The 17,751-nt window shown below is 39.0% G+C and overlaps 1 protein-coding gene across 1 annotated transcript; it reads right to left on the reverse strand.

Annotated features, from left to right (window-relative positions):
- Window positions 1-1,827: 1,827 nt before the first annotated feature.
- LOC134943256 (olfactory receptor 5V1-like) lies at window positions 1,828-2,682 on the reverse strand. The gene has a single exon (XM_063932200.1). It carries the CDS (start codon window positions 2,680-2,682, stop codon window positions 1,828-1,830), a length of 855 nt encoding a protein of 284 aa, XP_063788270.1.
- Between the last annotated feature and the right edge of the window lie 15,069 nt (window positions 2,683-17,751).

Consider the following 17,751-nt stretch of genomic DNA (forward strand, 5'->3'; position numbering starts at 1 on the left):
GAGTCCGTTTCATCCCTGTGGTCTTCTAGGTCAACTACTCTATTCGCTACTTGTGTGAGATCAGATTGGATGGTGGAGAGACTCGCCTGTAGAGAATCGTGAATCCGTTTTTCCATGCTGGATAAATCCTGCTGAATGTCTTGGCGAGTCGGAAGAGAGTGTAGCTGTATAAGGACTGCCGCCATGTCGGCGGAGTCTTTACTGGCAGACCCAGATTGGCGTTTTTTGGGGGAAGAAGTCAGGGCCCCATTCTCCTCCATGATGTTCGATGTCAAGGAATCAGAGAGGAGCGTAGAGGCAATGGGGTCGGGTATGGGAGTGCCAAATAAAGTACGGAAGGCTGCAGCTTGTGAGGTTGTGGAATTAGCTTTTGATGATTTGCCAGAGCGGCGGCGTCTTGTCATTTGTCGGAGTGGAGAGAACAGAATCCAGAACAGCGCCTCGTGGAAGGAAATATTAGGACATATCCCAGTAGGTATTGCAACACGTTATCCCCTCTGCGTGGCTTGGTCACATTATAGCAGAATATACATCAGGCAAGCATCAGTGGGCGCTGGAGTCAGCAGCATGGCAGTATATAGAGGAAGGTTGGCTATGTCCCCCAGCTGATATTCATACAACCCAGGTAAGGAGGCTGTGCTGGTGCTGGTGACCGCCAGGAAGATGGCCGCCGTGGAGCAGCAGGGGAGGTAGCCCAGACGGTGAGCTCCAGCTAGGCTCCTTAAGCAGGACACAGCCGCGTGGAGAATCCTCAGGGAGCAATGGAAGGGCTCAGGGTAGTGCAAGGCGGCAGGGAGTTTCCACGGGCAACCACAGCAGTTAATTGTGGGATGGGTGTCCTGGAGCTCACGACCCGGCCGCTGCTCTAACTAGAGGTCCCGGCTTCCGGGGCTCGACAAGGCCAGAAGTCGCAGGTGTCCGCGCTATCGTCTCCCGGCTCCGGGAGTGTGGGGAGCAGTGGGGGGATTGCAGGGCACTGTCTAGCAGGTCAGGGATCCAGTGGGGCACCCCAGTACTCACAGGCGCTGGACGCAGATCTCCGTATCTTCGTGGGATGCTAAGATGGCCGTCGCTGTGGGGCACCTCCGCCCGGAATTCTCAAACGCCCTGCTCCCGCCGGCTTCAGCTTCACATGAGGAGCCCAGATGGTGAGGGGGAGCAGAGAGGTCGGCGCCAGCTAGTGGTCCGTTAAAGAGGGCAAACCCGGCTACCCACGCGCGGCTCCGTCTCCTGTCCAAGAGTGTCTTCAAAATTTAGTCCCCGACTCCGTTGAAATGAGAGGGCCGCAACCCGCAGGGTCGGCCTAAGCCTCCCCCCGATTCCGCGGCACACTCTCACTGATGCAGGAGTGTAGGATGTGATATTAGGGTATAGATGCAGGGGGACGGAGGGCACAGGGGAGGGTGAAAAAGGGCTTTTTGAATGAGTGCAGGCAGGAGCCCTTGAGATGTGCAGCCTTCTCAGTTGCCAGCAAAGCCACGCCCCTTATCCCATAATTTAAAGGTTAAGATGGCATCTTCTTCCACCCCAACAGCTATCTGTCCAGATACAATTCTTGGGAACCATTGGAAAATATGCATGTACTGTACCTCATTTTATCCAATAACTTTGCTGTATATAAAATGTATGTTAAATGTCACTTACTGTATACCATGTTTTCAGGAGAAGACCAAATGGTTTGCAGAACAAATTCCAGGTGTCTCACCATCTATTAATGGTATTTTGTCATCTACTGTCCATATTACTATTAGCGGCACAGGTTTCCAACTCTAAATTTAAGAAACGCTGCTTTTACATCATTATTCCGTAGTGCATAAATCATTGGGTTTACCATTGGCGTAATAACAAATAAAAAATAGCAATGAATTTGTCTGTTCCTGGTAGAGAGCTCGACCTAGGTTTCATGTAGGCAGCCATAGCTGAGCCATAAAACATTGTCACAACCATCATGTGAGAGCCACAGGTAGAGAAAGCTTTCCGCTGCCCTGCTGAAGATGTGATTTTTAAGATACTTACAATGATTTGAACATAAGATGTTATAATAAATGTGACTGGTGCCATGAGAACAATCACACCAACAACAAAAATAATAAATTCCATAATCAAAATGTTTCCACAACCGAGTGATAATATTTCCAACAGTTCACACATAAAATGATTTATTTCATTGTTACCACAACGATCTACACTGAGTGTAAGTGACACATGGGGAACAGAGTGAAGAAACCCACATATCCATGTACTGATGGATAGTCTGACACAAACCATCTTACTCATGATTGTAGTATAATGTAATGGATAACATATAGCTATATAACGATCATAAGCCATAACAACAAGCAGAATACACTCATTCTCCCCTAAGGATAGAGAAATATACATTTGTGTTGCACACTCAGCATAAGAGATAGTTTTCTTTACTGACATCAGATCTTTAAACATCCTTGTCACAGTGGAAGATGAATAGCAGAGATCCAGAAATGAGAGGTTGCCAAGTAAAAAATACATAGGTGTGTGAAGGCTGATATCAGACAGGATTAGAGTAATGATGGAGATGTTTCCAATTAATGTGATCATATACACCAGCAGGAAGATTGAGAAGAGAATAACTTTTGTCCTGGGCTCACTGGAAAGTCCAAGAAGAATAAATTCCGTTACCACGGTTTGATTTTTCCAAGACATACCTTAAAGTAATGTGAAAAAAAAAATCTCAGTCATCTCAAGTGGAGAAGTTGCTCGGAATGAGGTCTATATGCCTGTGTACATACAGATGTGTCCTCTTATCATCTTACAGTTAATGCTTTCGCACATGTATATACATCACGTATAAGATTAGCTGCACCGAGCTGTGTATAGTTGCACCAGTGACTATACGCAGCAATACACTGCTGTGCAAATGGACAATAGAGTGCAAGAATGGCACTCTTGCCGCGATCATCTTTCTGCAATAAGTACACATCGCTTGTAAGGTGACAGAGAACCCATCTATAAACACCCCAGTAAAGTACAGTAATATATGCTGTTTGTCAAGCACACACAATAAATATTATATTGAGTAGGATGATACTACTCTGTTTATGTAGAAAATGTATCAGAAATAGGACCTATACACCTGAATTAGAAGCTGTTGATGGATGGCCTTGCAAGATACAGAACATCAACAACCCAATTAATGTACAGTAATATATACTGCCTGTCAAACACACACAATAAAGGATGATAATGAGAAGGATGATACTACTCTGCATCTGTGGAGAAGGTGCTAAAAACGGGGCCTTTATACCTGGATGAGAAGCTGGTGAGATGACCTTGCAAGATACAGAACATCAATGCCCCAGTAATGTGCAGTAATATATGCCATCTGTCAAACACACACAATCTTGGCGAAGCCCATAATGAAAAGTAGTGCACAAAGGAATTGTCCTTGGACCCTCCAACTCACCCTTATATTGTATATTAAACATGACATTCACAGATTAACAAACCAAGCACAGGGACTGCCACTTTTGTGGCTTAAGCGCTTGCTTTGTCTGGGCCTCAACAAAAGAAGACATATTGGTGGTTTGGTTAAAACAAGCTATCAATGACCTTAAGGTAATTTCAACAGTTGGTAACTCCAACAGTTGGAAAATGTTATCATCATCATCATCATCATCATCATCATCATCCTCATCCTGTTGTTAAAATCATAATCACACAATATTATTATATTATCTTATCTTACTAAATCCTTTTTAAATTTGTGTATGGCTATTGATCCTGGAAGTCTTTATATATCCATAATGCCCTTCAAAAACTCATTAACCCTTAATTCATAGCTGATGTCCATATAATTTATCCTGTCAATGGCCGCTGTTGTTTCCGCTGGCATTCCAGATACTGGATCCAGTATTGGTGCCATTCTCTCTAAAACAAACATGATGTAAGCCTGCAATCAGGCTTGGACTGGCCCACAGGGGTACAGAGGAAACCACCGGTGGGCCCTACTGCCTGAGGGCCCACCTTCTGCTCTAAGGATCAGGTTCCAGACTGTGCACTTGAATTATACATTATACATATGTTACCTTATACTGGACTATAGTGTATGTTCTACAGTGCATTGCTGTTATTAATCTGGTACATTATCATGCATGCAGCAGCTGAATTTACTGTATATATTTCTGAAGGGGCCCAGACGTAGCACCCTCTAATGGTTAGTCAAACCAATGATGTGGCAGGCCACACCCCCTCTGCAAACTGGCCAGACCCCTAACATGGGCCTTTACCACTGCATTCCCCTGGGGGGCCCTACATGCCCAAGTCTCTGTCCTTTTATATTAGTAAGTAACATATACTACAGAGTAGAGATCCTGGTGAAACAATCGCCTGCTTGCCATTTGCTTTGCTGTGCACTGGATTGCAATTGCAACTAGTTTGTCTGACACACACACATTGACAAAGGTGCCAGCAGTCATCCTTCCCACCTACTCCAACTTTTTTTGTCCTCCATATGGCATGCTAATTCCAGTTTTTTTAAGACCAACTACAGCTCACATCCTCTCCTTGCACTCTCCTGTGTGAAGGAGCACACACTCACGAGAGAGAGACTTTTCCATGCAATCTGAAATATGTAAATCTGAAGTTACCAAGAAAATAATATTTTGCTTCATTTTGAGATCTGAACTTTGCCGTGAAGACTCAAATCAGAACTCAGATTCACTAGGAAGCCCCAAGTTTGGGTCATTTTGGATTTCTCCAAACGGAACACATTCATCTCTAGTTTAAACCCAAACTGGATGTAGCACCAAAACCAGCTGAAGTTTTCATTTCCAGACACTGAAGTAGGTACTTATTTCAGCCCTGCCATTACATTATTGGCACTTCCAGAGATGCCTTCATTTATTCCATAGAATTAACTATCATCACTCCGGCATATCAATTATTGGGTAGTAGTGGGGAGGCTTTATAACATCATTATCTATGCATGTGCAGAAAAGGCCATGACAATTTTGAACCTCACAACCACTGCCATAGTAATAAACCAAAGAATTGACAAAATACTAAGCATAAAAATCTGCTGCAAAAAGTATGCAATGATTAAAAACCAGATTAAGGGGCAAATTCAAATTGGCTATGAAAAACCATTTTTCGCTGTAAAAACATGATTTTACAGAGAATTGTGAAAAGTGCCTTTTCAATTGTAGGCGAAAATGGATTTGCAGTAAGTCTACCCCAAATTTCAATTTACTACCTCTGAGCAGATGAAAACCATTTTTTGGGTGTTACAGGCAGACTTACCCATTTTTAACTTTTCACTTTCAGCAACACATTTCGCAGTAATCCCATTTTCATGAATTTGCATTTGTATAGGAGAATCGTGGGAGTTTTGCTGTAAAAAAATCAGCAAAAATTGCAATCTCGATAAATTACTGCGATTTCGCAGCTAATTGAATTTGGCCCTAAATTTTATGAGGTTGTATTTCTTCAACCATAAATTTCCACTCAAATATTTCCTGGAAACTCACTGACCCTTCAACACTGATTTGCAATTATAAAGGGGGGTACACATGGAGCAATGTTCACTTAATTTCTAAGTAATCCGACTAGATTGCTTAGAAATTACTCATATCGCTCCGTGTGTAGGGGTGCCGGCAACAGTGATGCACTGTCCTGCGCGTTGCTATTGCTGGTGCATGCAGGTACAATCTAGCAGGTCACTCATTTCACCACTGGGTGAAATGAGCGGCCCCCCATGTCCATCCCCCCTCACTCACTATACATCACGCTGTGCTGAGCAGGGGGAGAGATGTGTGCTGAGTGGTCTGTGCTAGACCGCTCAGCACACATCTCTGGGGAATCTCCCCATCAGTACGGCCCTTAACTCTTTAATTGACTGAATCCAAAATTATAGAAATCTCCATTGTATTCTTCCACAATCTGTCTTTCAAGTTATCCTTGACTGAAATAAACCAGATATACAGTAGTGGCTCCAATAACTGTGGTGTAGTAAGAATCAGGTTGATTCAGAAAATCCTGCCAATCCAGATTTACCTGCAAGTAAAGTGAAATTTTCCTAGCAGGGTTTCATATTTCTTTTAGAGAAATACAAAATACAATAATAAACACTTGCTGCCTATCATTTTTTGACCATTATTAAAAAATATAAACATCAACCATTTGACACCTATTAAGAAACATCTGTACTTTGCTTATGGTGACTAATATCCATCTCTGTGCTCCTAAAAGCTTGGTTGCTTCTTTTCAGGGTTCAGAATGAATTACCTATTATTATTTTTTTTAACTCCGTTTTTATTTTGAAAATTAGAATTTTATGGGGGATACAGAAAAAAAGATGGAATGATCAGGAAGAAGAGGGGGAACAAGATCCAGAAACATACAAATATCACAAGTCTCAGAAGGTATAACATGGTGTGAGACACAGGTATCGATCACATTATTACACAAAGTCCTTGTAAACATGCATTTTACGTGTATATAAACCAAGCAAACAACTAAAGCTGCCCATGTACCTAAAGATTTATCTTCCAATCTGGCTGGTTGGAACATAAATCTGGTAATGGATAGGAGCAAATGACCATTTGCTACGAAATGCATAAAAACTGACAAACACGGTCATTCAGATAAATTGGTTAACTCAAATGGATTTTACCAATTTGTCTTACCATTTTTGTCTGTTTGGGAGCAAATGGTCAATTGTCATTTGCTCCCATCCATTACCAGATATTTGTTCCAACCAGCCAGATTGGACAATACATCTTTAGGTGTATGGGCAGCTTTAGGTGTAGAACCCATTCAGGATATTAACCAAATTGAAAAAAAATCAAACAACAGTGGTGTGATCAAGCTCTCTCTCATTGAGGCTAAATTGAAGGAGATCAGTCTGGGAAGACTTAGGGAAATACTGGGCACCCTCTCTTTCTGTTGTATACTGTAAGTATGCCATAGCGAAAAGCAAACAAGTGGGAAGGAAGCAGAATATGAGTATGGCAAATACTCTGTTTCCATGACAAAATGAAAATTAACTTTCTGCATAACTTTTAAGAGAGAAGGAGGAGCAGGTTGTTTCCAGATATGAGCTAAGGCTACACATGCAGCTATAAGAATATGCCCAAGGACATACCGTGCATGAGACGGTATACTATCAGGGACTATGTGAAGTAAAGCTAAATAGGGAGATGGTGTTAGTGACATGTTTAGTACTTTATTTATCAAGCTGAAAATGTCCAACCGAAACCTTCAGATGACAGGACAAGACCAAAAGACGTGGGATATGTGACCTATTTCACCACATTTTCGCCAACAGAATTTGGAGCATGAGGGCCAAAACATGTGCAGTCTGTTTTGCATTAAATAAAGTCTATGCATCAACTTAATATGCATTTTGGTGTGATTTAAACATCTAGACATAGTATACGAAGACAGAAATATTTTGCATTATTGAGGTGGGGACAACCTAAAACCTAACTCCTCCCATTTTTTCTGTGCATTAGATTTGGTAATAGGAATTAAATCAATAAAAACTTTATACCAAAGTGAGATGTCCCCTTTAGAATTAGTCTGTGTAAGACGAGTGAAGACTTTTTGGGTTAGGGGATGTATCGATCTGGCTTGCTTAGATACAGTTTTTCACCAATGATGAATTTGGAAGTAGTAAAAAAGCTCAGACTCAGAGAGGGAGAATTTCCACTGTAAATCAGAAAACGGTAATAGATATAAACCCTGAAGTAGTTCTCCGAGTGATTTCGCACCACATAAAATCCATTTTGTGGGATTTAAATTTGGAATTAATTTAGATAACGTCTTTAGGGAGATGTTTTAAGGCTGAAGTACAGAGAAAGAAAGTTTAGTGGCAACTTATCCCATACCGATAGGGATGCTTGCGTAGAAGGTAAAAGCGCAATTTCCCTATTTTTCATGTACATCTCCCAGGTCGCTTTTTGCAGAAAAATCATGCAAAATTGCCACGATGTTTGCACAATGCCACTTCTAATTGAATTTTGCATTTCTCAAGCGTTCGCATTGAAGAAATAAGGTAACTTTTGTAAAATAACCAAATAAACCAAATGCCTCCTGTTAAAATTACAGATACTGTTGCATTTTACAATTGGAGAAACAGTAACAGAACAAAACTGAGTAATAACAGACAGACATAGAGGTAGGAAGACCCTTCTCGCAATCTTATAATCTTTAGGGAAATAGGCATTGATATGCTAGGCTAGATGCTACCTAATGCATAATGGTCCAGCCAGATTGCAAAAGTTCTGGGCTGTATGTTATGGTCACACAGCAATGTTGTCCAAGGCACTGAAAGTTATGTGGGTGGGTCCGGAATTTGATAAGCTTGTCTGAAGAGGTGAGTATTCAGGGAGCACTTTAAGGTTTTAGAGACTAGAGGTGAGTCTTATTGTGTATGGGAGGGCATTCCACAGAGTGGGTGCAGCCCTGAAAAAGTCCTGGAATTTTGAGTGGGAGCAAGTAATGCGTGTGGATGAGAGATGTACATCTTGTGCAGCACTGAGAGGTTGGGTAGGGAGATATTGTGATATGAGTGAAGAGATGTATGTTAGTGCAGTTTGGTTAATAGCCTTGTATGTAAATAAAAGCATGTAATATTGAATATGGTAGAATACCAGTAACCAGTGGAGGGACTGACGGAAAAGATCAGCAGAAGATAAATTGTTGCAAGGACGATTTGCCTTGTAGCTGCATTCAAAAAGAATTGCAGTGGTGAGAGCCTTTTTTTGGTAAGACCAGTAAGGAAAATATTGCAATAACCAATACCGGAGATAATGAGTGCATGGATTAGCATTTTTTCAGTGTCTTCTGTAAGATATGGTTGTATTTTGGATATATTTTAGGTGTATGTAACATGATTTTGAGACAGATTGGATGTGGGGAACAAAGGACAATTCACAGTCAAGAATGATACCTAGGCAGTGAGCTTGGTTGAGGTATCAACAGTGATAGAGAAATCAGGTTGGTAACTATTATTGGCTGGTGGAAATATAATGACTTCTGTTTTGGAAATATTAAGTTTGAGGTGGCAAGATGACATCCAAGATGAAATGGCAGAGGTAGTCAGTGACATGAACCAATACAGATCTGGGGAGTATAGGTAGATTTGAGTATCATCTGCATACATATGATGCTGAAATCCAAAAGAGCCGATTAGTCTGCCAGGAGATGAGGCATAGATTGAGAAAAGCAGAGGGCCTAAGACTGAACCTTGTGGTACTCCATCTGATAGACATTTAATCTAAGCCATGATGATTAGATATACAGGTAATATTGTTGTGCTTCTTGAACATTTATCACAATTTTAGTCATAGAAATAGAATGAGGACATAAAGTGGTAATCGTCTAATTAAAAGACTATAAAACCTAAAACATATGATTCTTTATATAAAAGAGTTACCAAAACTTAACATAGCTAGAAATGTTTATCTGTGTAGCTGTTTGCCAGCTGGGATTTTATTTTATAATTATTTGAAGTAACAGGCAAGTAAAAGAGGCTGATTATAATTTATTTTTTTATCAATCTCATAAATTCATCTGAAAGATATTCTATATCATGTAAGTCAATGCTTGTATATCTTTTGTATTTTATTAATTTACCCAAATTTACTATAGTAAAATACAGTAGGCTTAAAAAAATTTTTTTTTTAAGCTTTTTGTTAAACCAAGAAAATGTGATTTATAACTAACCTATTTCAAAACATAAAGTTGCTGCAATTTAATTATCAGAATATTTTGATCTACATTTATTAACTAACATGATTCAAATTTTTACATTTGAAGACAATTTAGAAAAGTCTAAAAAGATACAATTATTTTGATAAAAATAATATATCTCATGAAAATCAGACACAAATGATTTGGCAATGGGAATAAAACGTACCTTCGACTAAACACAAATTCTTGGATATCTCCAATAATGATTTCTAATCTCTTGGAAGGGCCCTTAATAAATCTTCTATAGTATTCCTGTGTGTAAATGTTAAACCTTGGTGTATATGTCTCAAATGGTCAATTACATCAAAACTCTGCAAGCACAAAACCAAATCTCCTCTCCTTCCTTAGCTGGCTTAGCATGTAGGGAATGACCAAACACTCATCCTGAGAGACTCTTGTGAGTCGCTTTTTTTATAACTCTTTATATTTGACTTTTATAAACTACTAAAAGAAAGGAAGGTTATGACATAAAGATAAAATTGTAAACCAAAGCAGGGTGGAGTGACATTCTAAACAGTGAAAATTATTTGATGTTTAGTTCTTTGTTAGGATATCGTATCTCAATTCCCAAGTATATTTCAATTGATCTAATGTCTTAGCCTCTTCCCCCTCTGATGGAATGCTATTCCACGTATCCCACACCATATCCAAATCTTCAGTGATGAGGCACAAGCATCTGGACAGAGCTTTCCCCAAGCATATCAATTAATGCCTCAATTTGATCAAGTCCCAGAGTTGAGTTGGATAGCCAATCTATCCAAATGGTATAAAGATGTTACCCCTGGGTGGACATGCCAGGAGCAGTGTAGATGCTAATACAGGGAGAGTAAAAACATACTATGTCTGAACTCTAGTGGATAGAATATAGTCATAATATATTTTACCTCTGAAACCTCAAAGAGACATACAGTAGCTTCCCAACAATACATTGGGCATAACCTCCTGCATATTTACATTTACAACTGTATACATCAGCTCAGTTTACCTTACTTTTGCTGGAAGAGAGCTAAAATAATCCATACACTGCCAAGGAGTAATTTAGCAATGCCCAGATTTTTAATATTCATTATTTAATAGGACTTGTTGCAACAAGCTTTATTGTTTAATATCTTATAATTTGTAATGATCATTAATTTAGTTCCAAGAATACTGCTCTCAGTTATCAATTCCTGCTGTGTATTGCAAACAGGAAGTGTTTAGTCTTGGAATATTTCATTTTATTGCTCATTGCTGCCTTATGTTCTGCCAAAAGGTGTAAGTTTAAAGAATGATTAAAGACTGATTGGTTGAACAGAAAATAACTATGGCTGTGATAGTCATCTGAGAGCTGTACTTAGAATGTATAACTATGAATAAAAGATGTGATTTTTTAATTGTGTGAAAACAGACTAAATAATGGAACTAGTTGCCGTGGAAACCTGAGGAATAAAATGAAACATTAAATTTGAAACTTTTAAACCTATCACTTAAAAAAAAAACAAATTCTTAGGGATTGGGTGTCTAAGGAATTTTTTTATTCCTTTGTTGTTAAATGTTCTATACACATAACAACTTGTCAGCTTCACAGTCACAATTTGCCCTGAGGAGAAATCACACATCTAAAGTGCATGGACAGTGGGATCGAAAAACTATATTTTTTAACCACATGTAGTAGCTTGATAGAAAGTTTTCATTATTTTCTTGTATAATCTAACACCCTTATTCCCTTCTGCTCCATGGGAGATTTACACAGTTTAGTCACATTATTATGATCACCAGCTAATAGCCAGAGTAACCATGGTGTGCCGCAGGGACAAATGGGCTAAACTGTCATTTAAGATACATGTCTGGCAGCTCCCAGGTTCATTTTGATGGTGAGCTGCTCCACTGTAGCGTGTCAGTTGGCCCTCACGTACCTTTGGAGCTGACGTTCACCTCTCACATCAATGGCATGTGGTGCTCCACAGTTTCCACGTCGGTTATTTAGAAAGGTGCCATTTGTCCAGTCACGATACACCTTCACCACAGCAGCACACAAACAGTTTGCAAAATGCGATGTTTCAAAAAATACTGCCACCCTTGACCCGAAAGCCAATAATCATCCCTTTTTGCTACTCGGATAAATCGCCCCTTTTACCCATGACAGCAACGAGTGATATATGTGCAGATGGCCTATCCCACACCTTATATAACCACCAGCCAGCGTGCGACACGTGATGTACTTGATGGGCTATGTGCTGCTGAAGTCAAATGTAGGAGGTGGTCTTAATATTGTGATATATTACCTGCAACAAGTCAACAGTGGTAATTATAACTACTGTTTAACGTTGGGGCTGATATGCCCGCATTTGGGATGACTGCGGCACCCCGATGGTTAGAATCCCAACAGGGGTTGGTTAAGTATTTTAACCCTCCACCCCTACTTTCCAAACCCTCCCTTCCTGCAACCTATAACTAACCCTCTCCCCACACAGCCTAAACCTAACCCTCCCCAGTGGTGCTTAAACCTAACCCCCTCTTCCCGCAGCCTAAACCTAACCCTCCCCACCCTGCAGCCTAACCCTAACCCTCCTCAGGGGTGCTTAAACCTAACCCCCTCCCAGCAGTCTAAACCTAACAATAACCCTTCCACTGCATCTTAAAACTAACCCCCCCACCGTGGATTACCTCTCTGGCGTCCCTGCAACAGTCATTCAGGATCCCGGCGGTTCAGGATTCCAGCGCTGGGATTGTGATCCTACACAGGATGCCGACACCGGCATTCTGAGCAGTGTTGTGAATCTGGCATTGGTATTTCAGCTGCTGGGATCCCAACCACCAGGATCCTGACCAGATCTCCTCCTTTATCCTTTTCTTAATGTCAGAGAAGTGCTTCCTGCAATGCCCCAGATGCCACTTAAAATGCTTAACTACAGATATGCCCAATTTCATTGTTGCCACACGTAAGCATGCATCTCGGCAGCGATTAGTCACACAAGTGATCGCATAGTGTATTCCTTATGGACTGCAGGTGCAATAATGCGCATGCATCTGCTAATATACACACACATCATGGCAAGCTAGTCACACCCATGTACAGTATAGCCGTGGATGCAATGAAGATGACCACATCTGTACCTTCACATCCTGCACCCTTATGGACCATTGCTGCCTCTTCCTCCTCACAGAGGTCCTAGTAGCCTGACTATCAAACAGGACCTCATGTTCAGTAGAAGAGAGGAAATCAGGGCCACAGTTTCATCATGGGAAATCTGACAGTCCTGCCAGATTTTGTTTTGGTGGGCTGCGTATTATACTCAGATCCATGTTCCACCTCCTGCGTATCCTCACCCATTTTACATTCCCTCTCCTCCTCCCTGCCCCACCTCCTCTCACAACACAAAAAACAGGCAATACAAACAAACACAGGAAAATAAAACCTACACTAACAAAGCACTCTCCACATGCACACAATAAAACACAGACACAACAAAAAAATTAGACAAACTTTTAAATGTGACAACAGTAATTTGCACAAGACACCTTCCAACTCAAACTCCTCCAAACAACAACATCTACTGTTTTTGTGGTTAGACAAGTGCCATCATGCTGAGGTGGCTCACTGGGAACTGTAGGCCACCTTTAAAACAATACACAATTTAACTCTCTCATTACAATTAAACCTGCACCTAAAGCCCAGTTGGTTTGAAGATGGGCCCTTGTACCCAAAGACCAGTTGTTTTGGAGATGGGCCCTTGTACCCAAAGCCCAGTTGGTGTGGAGATGGGCCCTTGGCCTTGGGGAGGTGAGACCCTATTTTGTTCCCTAAGGACCCCTGTCCTGGCCATACAAGTTTGGGGCTGGTGGACATTAACACAAGGGGACCCCATACTGTGTTCCTTGGCTATAGCATCAGCCTCCTGACTGGTTCTGCCTGATTCTAGTTATTGGAAAATAGGATTAACCCCATGCAGTTTTTCCCATTATTTTCCAGTGTCTAAGAAGGCTCAGATATTAATTCGACTTGATTCAAAGAGAAGCATAATAGATAAGCATTCAGCTGTGTCTTTGATTTGTGATGGTTTCTATAGTGATCCCAATGTTGTTTATTGATAATGGATAGTTTTTCTAAATGAAGACCAACAAGTTAGACTCTGGTATAGAATTTCAAGGGCAACTCTAAAAATGCAAATGTTTAGTTTTGGGAATAACAAAATTTTTCTTCAAAATATATTAAATTATACATGTCAGCTACATAAAATTCTTCTAAATAATACCAATAAAACAGAGACTGGGCCATCATTTCAAATTTCTTAATTACCTCTATTAATTTTTTTTTCCACTGCTAGAAAAATATAAAATACTGGAAACATTAATATGTTTAAATTATGAGCTGAAGAAAAAATCCACTCTTAATCATATTTTGGATGACTAGAAATTGTGGATGAATATTTAAAGAATATTATGAAACATTTGGAGGATGTATTAATGAAAGAAAATAAGGTATAGTGGGAAGTGGTCACTTTAGAGATTTTTTGGTACTCTGATTACTTCCACATGGGCTAAAGAGCTAAAAACATGCCTCTTTCTCCTGATCTGGAGAACATTTTAAAAGTGAATTTAACAAGATCACTGAAGATTGTTCCTTATTAACAAACATTATTCAGAAGAGAAGAAACAATCTTAAAAATTTAGATGGCAAGATAAATTCCTTCCAGTTTCTTCATACCCTCTTTCCTGACCAAGGAGAATTAAAAGGCAATGAAAAAAATCAATAGAATTCAGATTAAGAGAGAGTTAAAAATGTAATATGGAATATCAGGAGTGTTTGGAAACTATAAAAATTAAGAATGAAAAGAATCTTCCCAAGAGTAGAAATTTTTTGGAAGGGTTTGGAAAAGCACTTATCAAGCCCAATATTTCCTCAAGACAATATATGCCACAGACAGAAGAGTCATGTAATATTGTGAAGAATATACATTCAACTACTTATGATCCTTAACCAGAAACTTCTACTGGGAGAGTTGGAGCAGTCAGCCGTGCCAAATGCAAATTTTGTCCACCAAAAAATGTTACTAAAACAAATTTTACATGTACAGTACCAAGTGCAACAAACATACTGTATTTGTAAATCCCATATTACTGGAAAAATCGAGGAAACAACTAAATACCTATTTTAATCAACTTTTCCAACTTTTAGATTTTTTTTTAGAAAAATGTCTTTATTTAACCCAATAAAAGGTTATAGAATTGTCCTTTGATTTAATAATGAGAAACATAATTTTATGATATGGGTCATATTGACATGAACAGTATATCCATATAGTAGACATGAAACAGAGCAGAAGGGTTAAGGACAAATTATTTTTGCAGATGACACCTTCAGTGATGGCCACTATGGTACATTCACTCCAAGCTAAGCAAATTTATGATAAATTGAAGCTAGACACTGTGTGCCAACAACATGTTTGGAGTAAACCTAGTTTCATATCATAAATACATAAATAACATTTATTTATTTAGAGAATGAGTAGGACTCTAGGATGATGTTAGTAAATGCTTAAGTACCAATGATAAAATATTAAACTCACCTTACATTGGATTTGATAGTGACCACCATGCTGATTGACTTAATTCTATCCCCAGTGGACAATTTAATGGCCTTAAAAGGAATTGCACAGTCGAAGAGTATATCCTCTGTGCAAGCAAAAGAGATGAGGAACAAATTTAAAGCCTGTGGTTATGATTTAACACAGGCATGAATGACAATAGAACAGAATACCAGTACTAATAACCCCTAACCCCACTACAAAAACTTTTAGGAGCTTTTATAGGTGTGGAAACTTCCAGGGATGTAGAAACATCAAAAGGGATGGATTTGAAAAAGTGGAGGTATTAAAATCAACAAAAAGGATAAACAATCAGGGATTTCATTACTTATAATACTAAATATGTAATTTCTGCAATTAAATGCACTTCAAAAAGAACAAAAAAAAAACATTTTAAATAACTTTTATGCGGGGAAGACATCCAGACCCTTAAAAAAAAGTATTGGAGAACAGAGAACATAAAAAGGGTATTAAGACTCCTGACTTGTCATTATACTTTAAAGGAACACTCATTAGTTTTATTAAAAAAATTAAAGAAACATTTTTGTATTTCAAAAGCCATAAAGATACAACTAAATATAAAAATAGAGATATAATGTTAGCTAAGTGTGAAATGAGTTTCACTTATAATTATGCTACCCTTATTCCTCAGGGTCAAAAAAATGACTTTAAGCTCAAATGGTTTCTATAAAGTAACATTTGTATTTTTTTTTTCTGGGTATCTTATTTACTGAATATGGATCATATGTTATGTTTTTAATACATAGGAGTCAGTTTAATTGGTAGGAGTTAGAAGAATTTTATATAGTTGACATTTATCATTTATTGTATTTTGGAAAAAAAGTTATTTCAGGTGCTAAACAAGACCATTTTTGGAGTTCTCGTAGAAACGTTATACAGGACCCTCACCTGCAGGTCTCCATTTTACAAGACTAAAATCAATGAACAACATTATTTTATTATGAAATTTGAATACATTGTATGAGTTTTTACCCTTTAGCCCCTCATGTATATTTTTTATTTACTAAAAATATTTGATTCTTATACATATATTGTAATACTTGACCTTGACATCAATTTTTTTAAATATATTTAATTAAATTATACAGTAAGTACTGCCAAGAAAGTGTCAGCATATATTTTAGGAAAGCTTTATTATATTAATTATTCATTTTACTATGTCATTCTGTTCCTTCCTCATTTTTTCACTCACCTGATGAGTGCCATTTTGGTACACTTACTCTACCTTTTCTCCATATCTATTAGGTTCTCTGTAGATTAACTCTCCATGTGTACAAAAGTTGCTGTCTCCTATATGTAGTGCTAATTTGGTCCCACTTTTCCAACATTTGTACCATAACAAAGTGTACACAAGGCAAATATCACTGATTGGTCAGTTACATACGTGAAGGAAGTTGCACACTAGAGAGACAGATAGGGACGTATTGTCTATTTTCAGTTGTATGTTACTGTGTATGTTGTTTCTCTTTAATCTTCTCTGTGAATCAAGTTATAATTAATTAAGGATTTTAAGAGACTTTGTATTGGAAATTTAGTTTTACTGAATTGATTGTTGGCTGATTGGCTGTTAGGTGTCTAATTAAAGAAATCTGCACACAACTCCCTATGTCTTAATTAAATTTTAGGAAAACCAAAATGTATTGACCGGGAAGTGTGTGTGTGTTCTTTCAATTTGTAACAGATGGTTCCAAAATTTCTATCCATGTGGGCAGTCGCTATTGCAAGCCAGTTCCTGGGACTCTCATAGGGCATAGGCTCCTGTTCCATCATGCCACACGGGTTCAGCTAACTGTTTTGTTTACGCACACTACCTAATTTTTTTAATTGACTTTTATTGCTGGTTTTTACCCGGAACAATATTTTTTTTATTAAATATCCTTTCATTGTTTTTAATCCTGTTGTACATAGTGGCTCATTTAGAGCGCATGCCACATTAGGATTACTGCCTATCCATTTTTCTCATGTTAGGACACAAGTGGAATCCAAGAAAAGGCTTAACTGGACACAAAAAAATCTTTATGTGTATGAATCAAGACATTTTAATGTTCTGTAAGTGTTTTAATATAAGAGAGTGACTGATTGTGATTCAATTTCGATGATATCATGTGGTGCCACTATAACACCCTGTGGGACACATCCACAGAGGAGCTGCCTCTTCCTACAGGGAGACTGAACTTGGTTTCTGGGTGATGTGCCATCCCCTAGACTTCATGAGACACGGTAGAGTTGGAGGACTAGCCTGCCTTCTGTCTGCTGGCTCACATATTGAGTTTGGTAAGCTTTTCCACCAGCAATTGCCTCCTTATGTCATCCTTTTCCCCATAAGACAACCCCCAACACCCACATGACATGTGGCTACTTCTTCCTTCTCCAGTTACTCCCAGATTAATGCCTCTCTCCCCCTCTTAGTAGGGATGGAGTTTATGCTCCA

Source organism: Pseudophryne corroboree, chromosome 7 (assembly GCF_028390025.1).
Source record: "Pseudophryne corroboree isolate aPseCor3 chromosome 7, aPseCor3.hap2, whole genome shotgun sequence".
NCBI classification, from domain to species: Eukaryota; Metazoa; Chordata; class Amphibia; order Anura; family Myobatrachidae; genus Pseudophryne; species Pseudophryne corroboree.

Excerpts from the sequence above, each read along its gene's own strand:
- LOC134943256 (XM_063932200.1), bottom strand. The coding sequence starts at position 2,682 with ATGTCTTGGAAAAATCAAACCGTGGTAACGGAATTTATTCTTCTTGGA.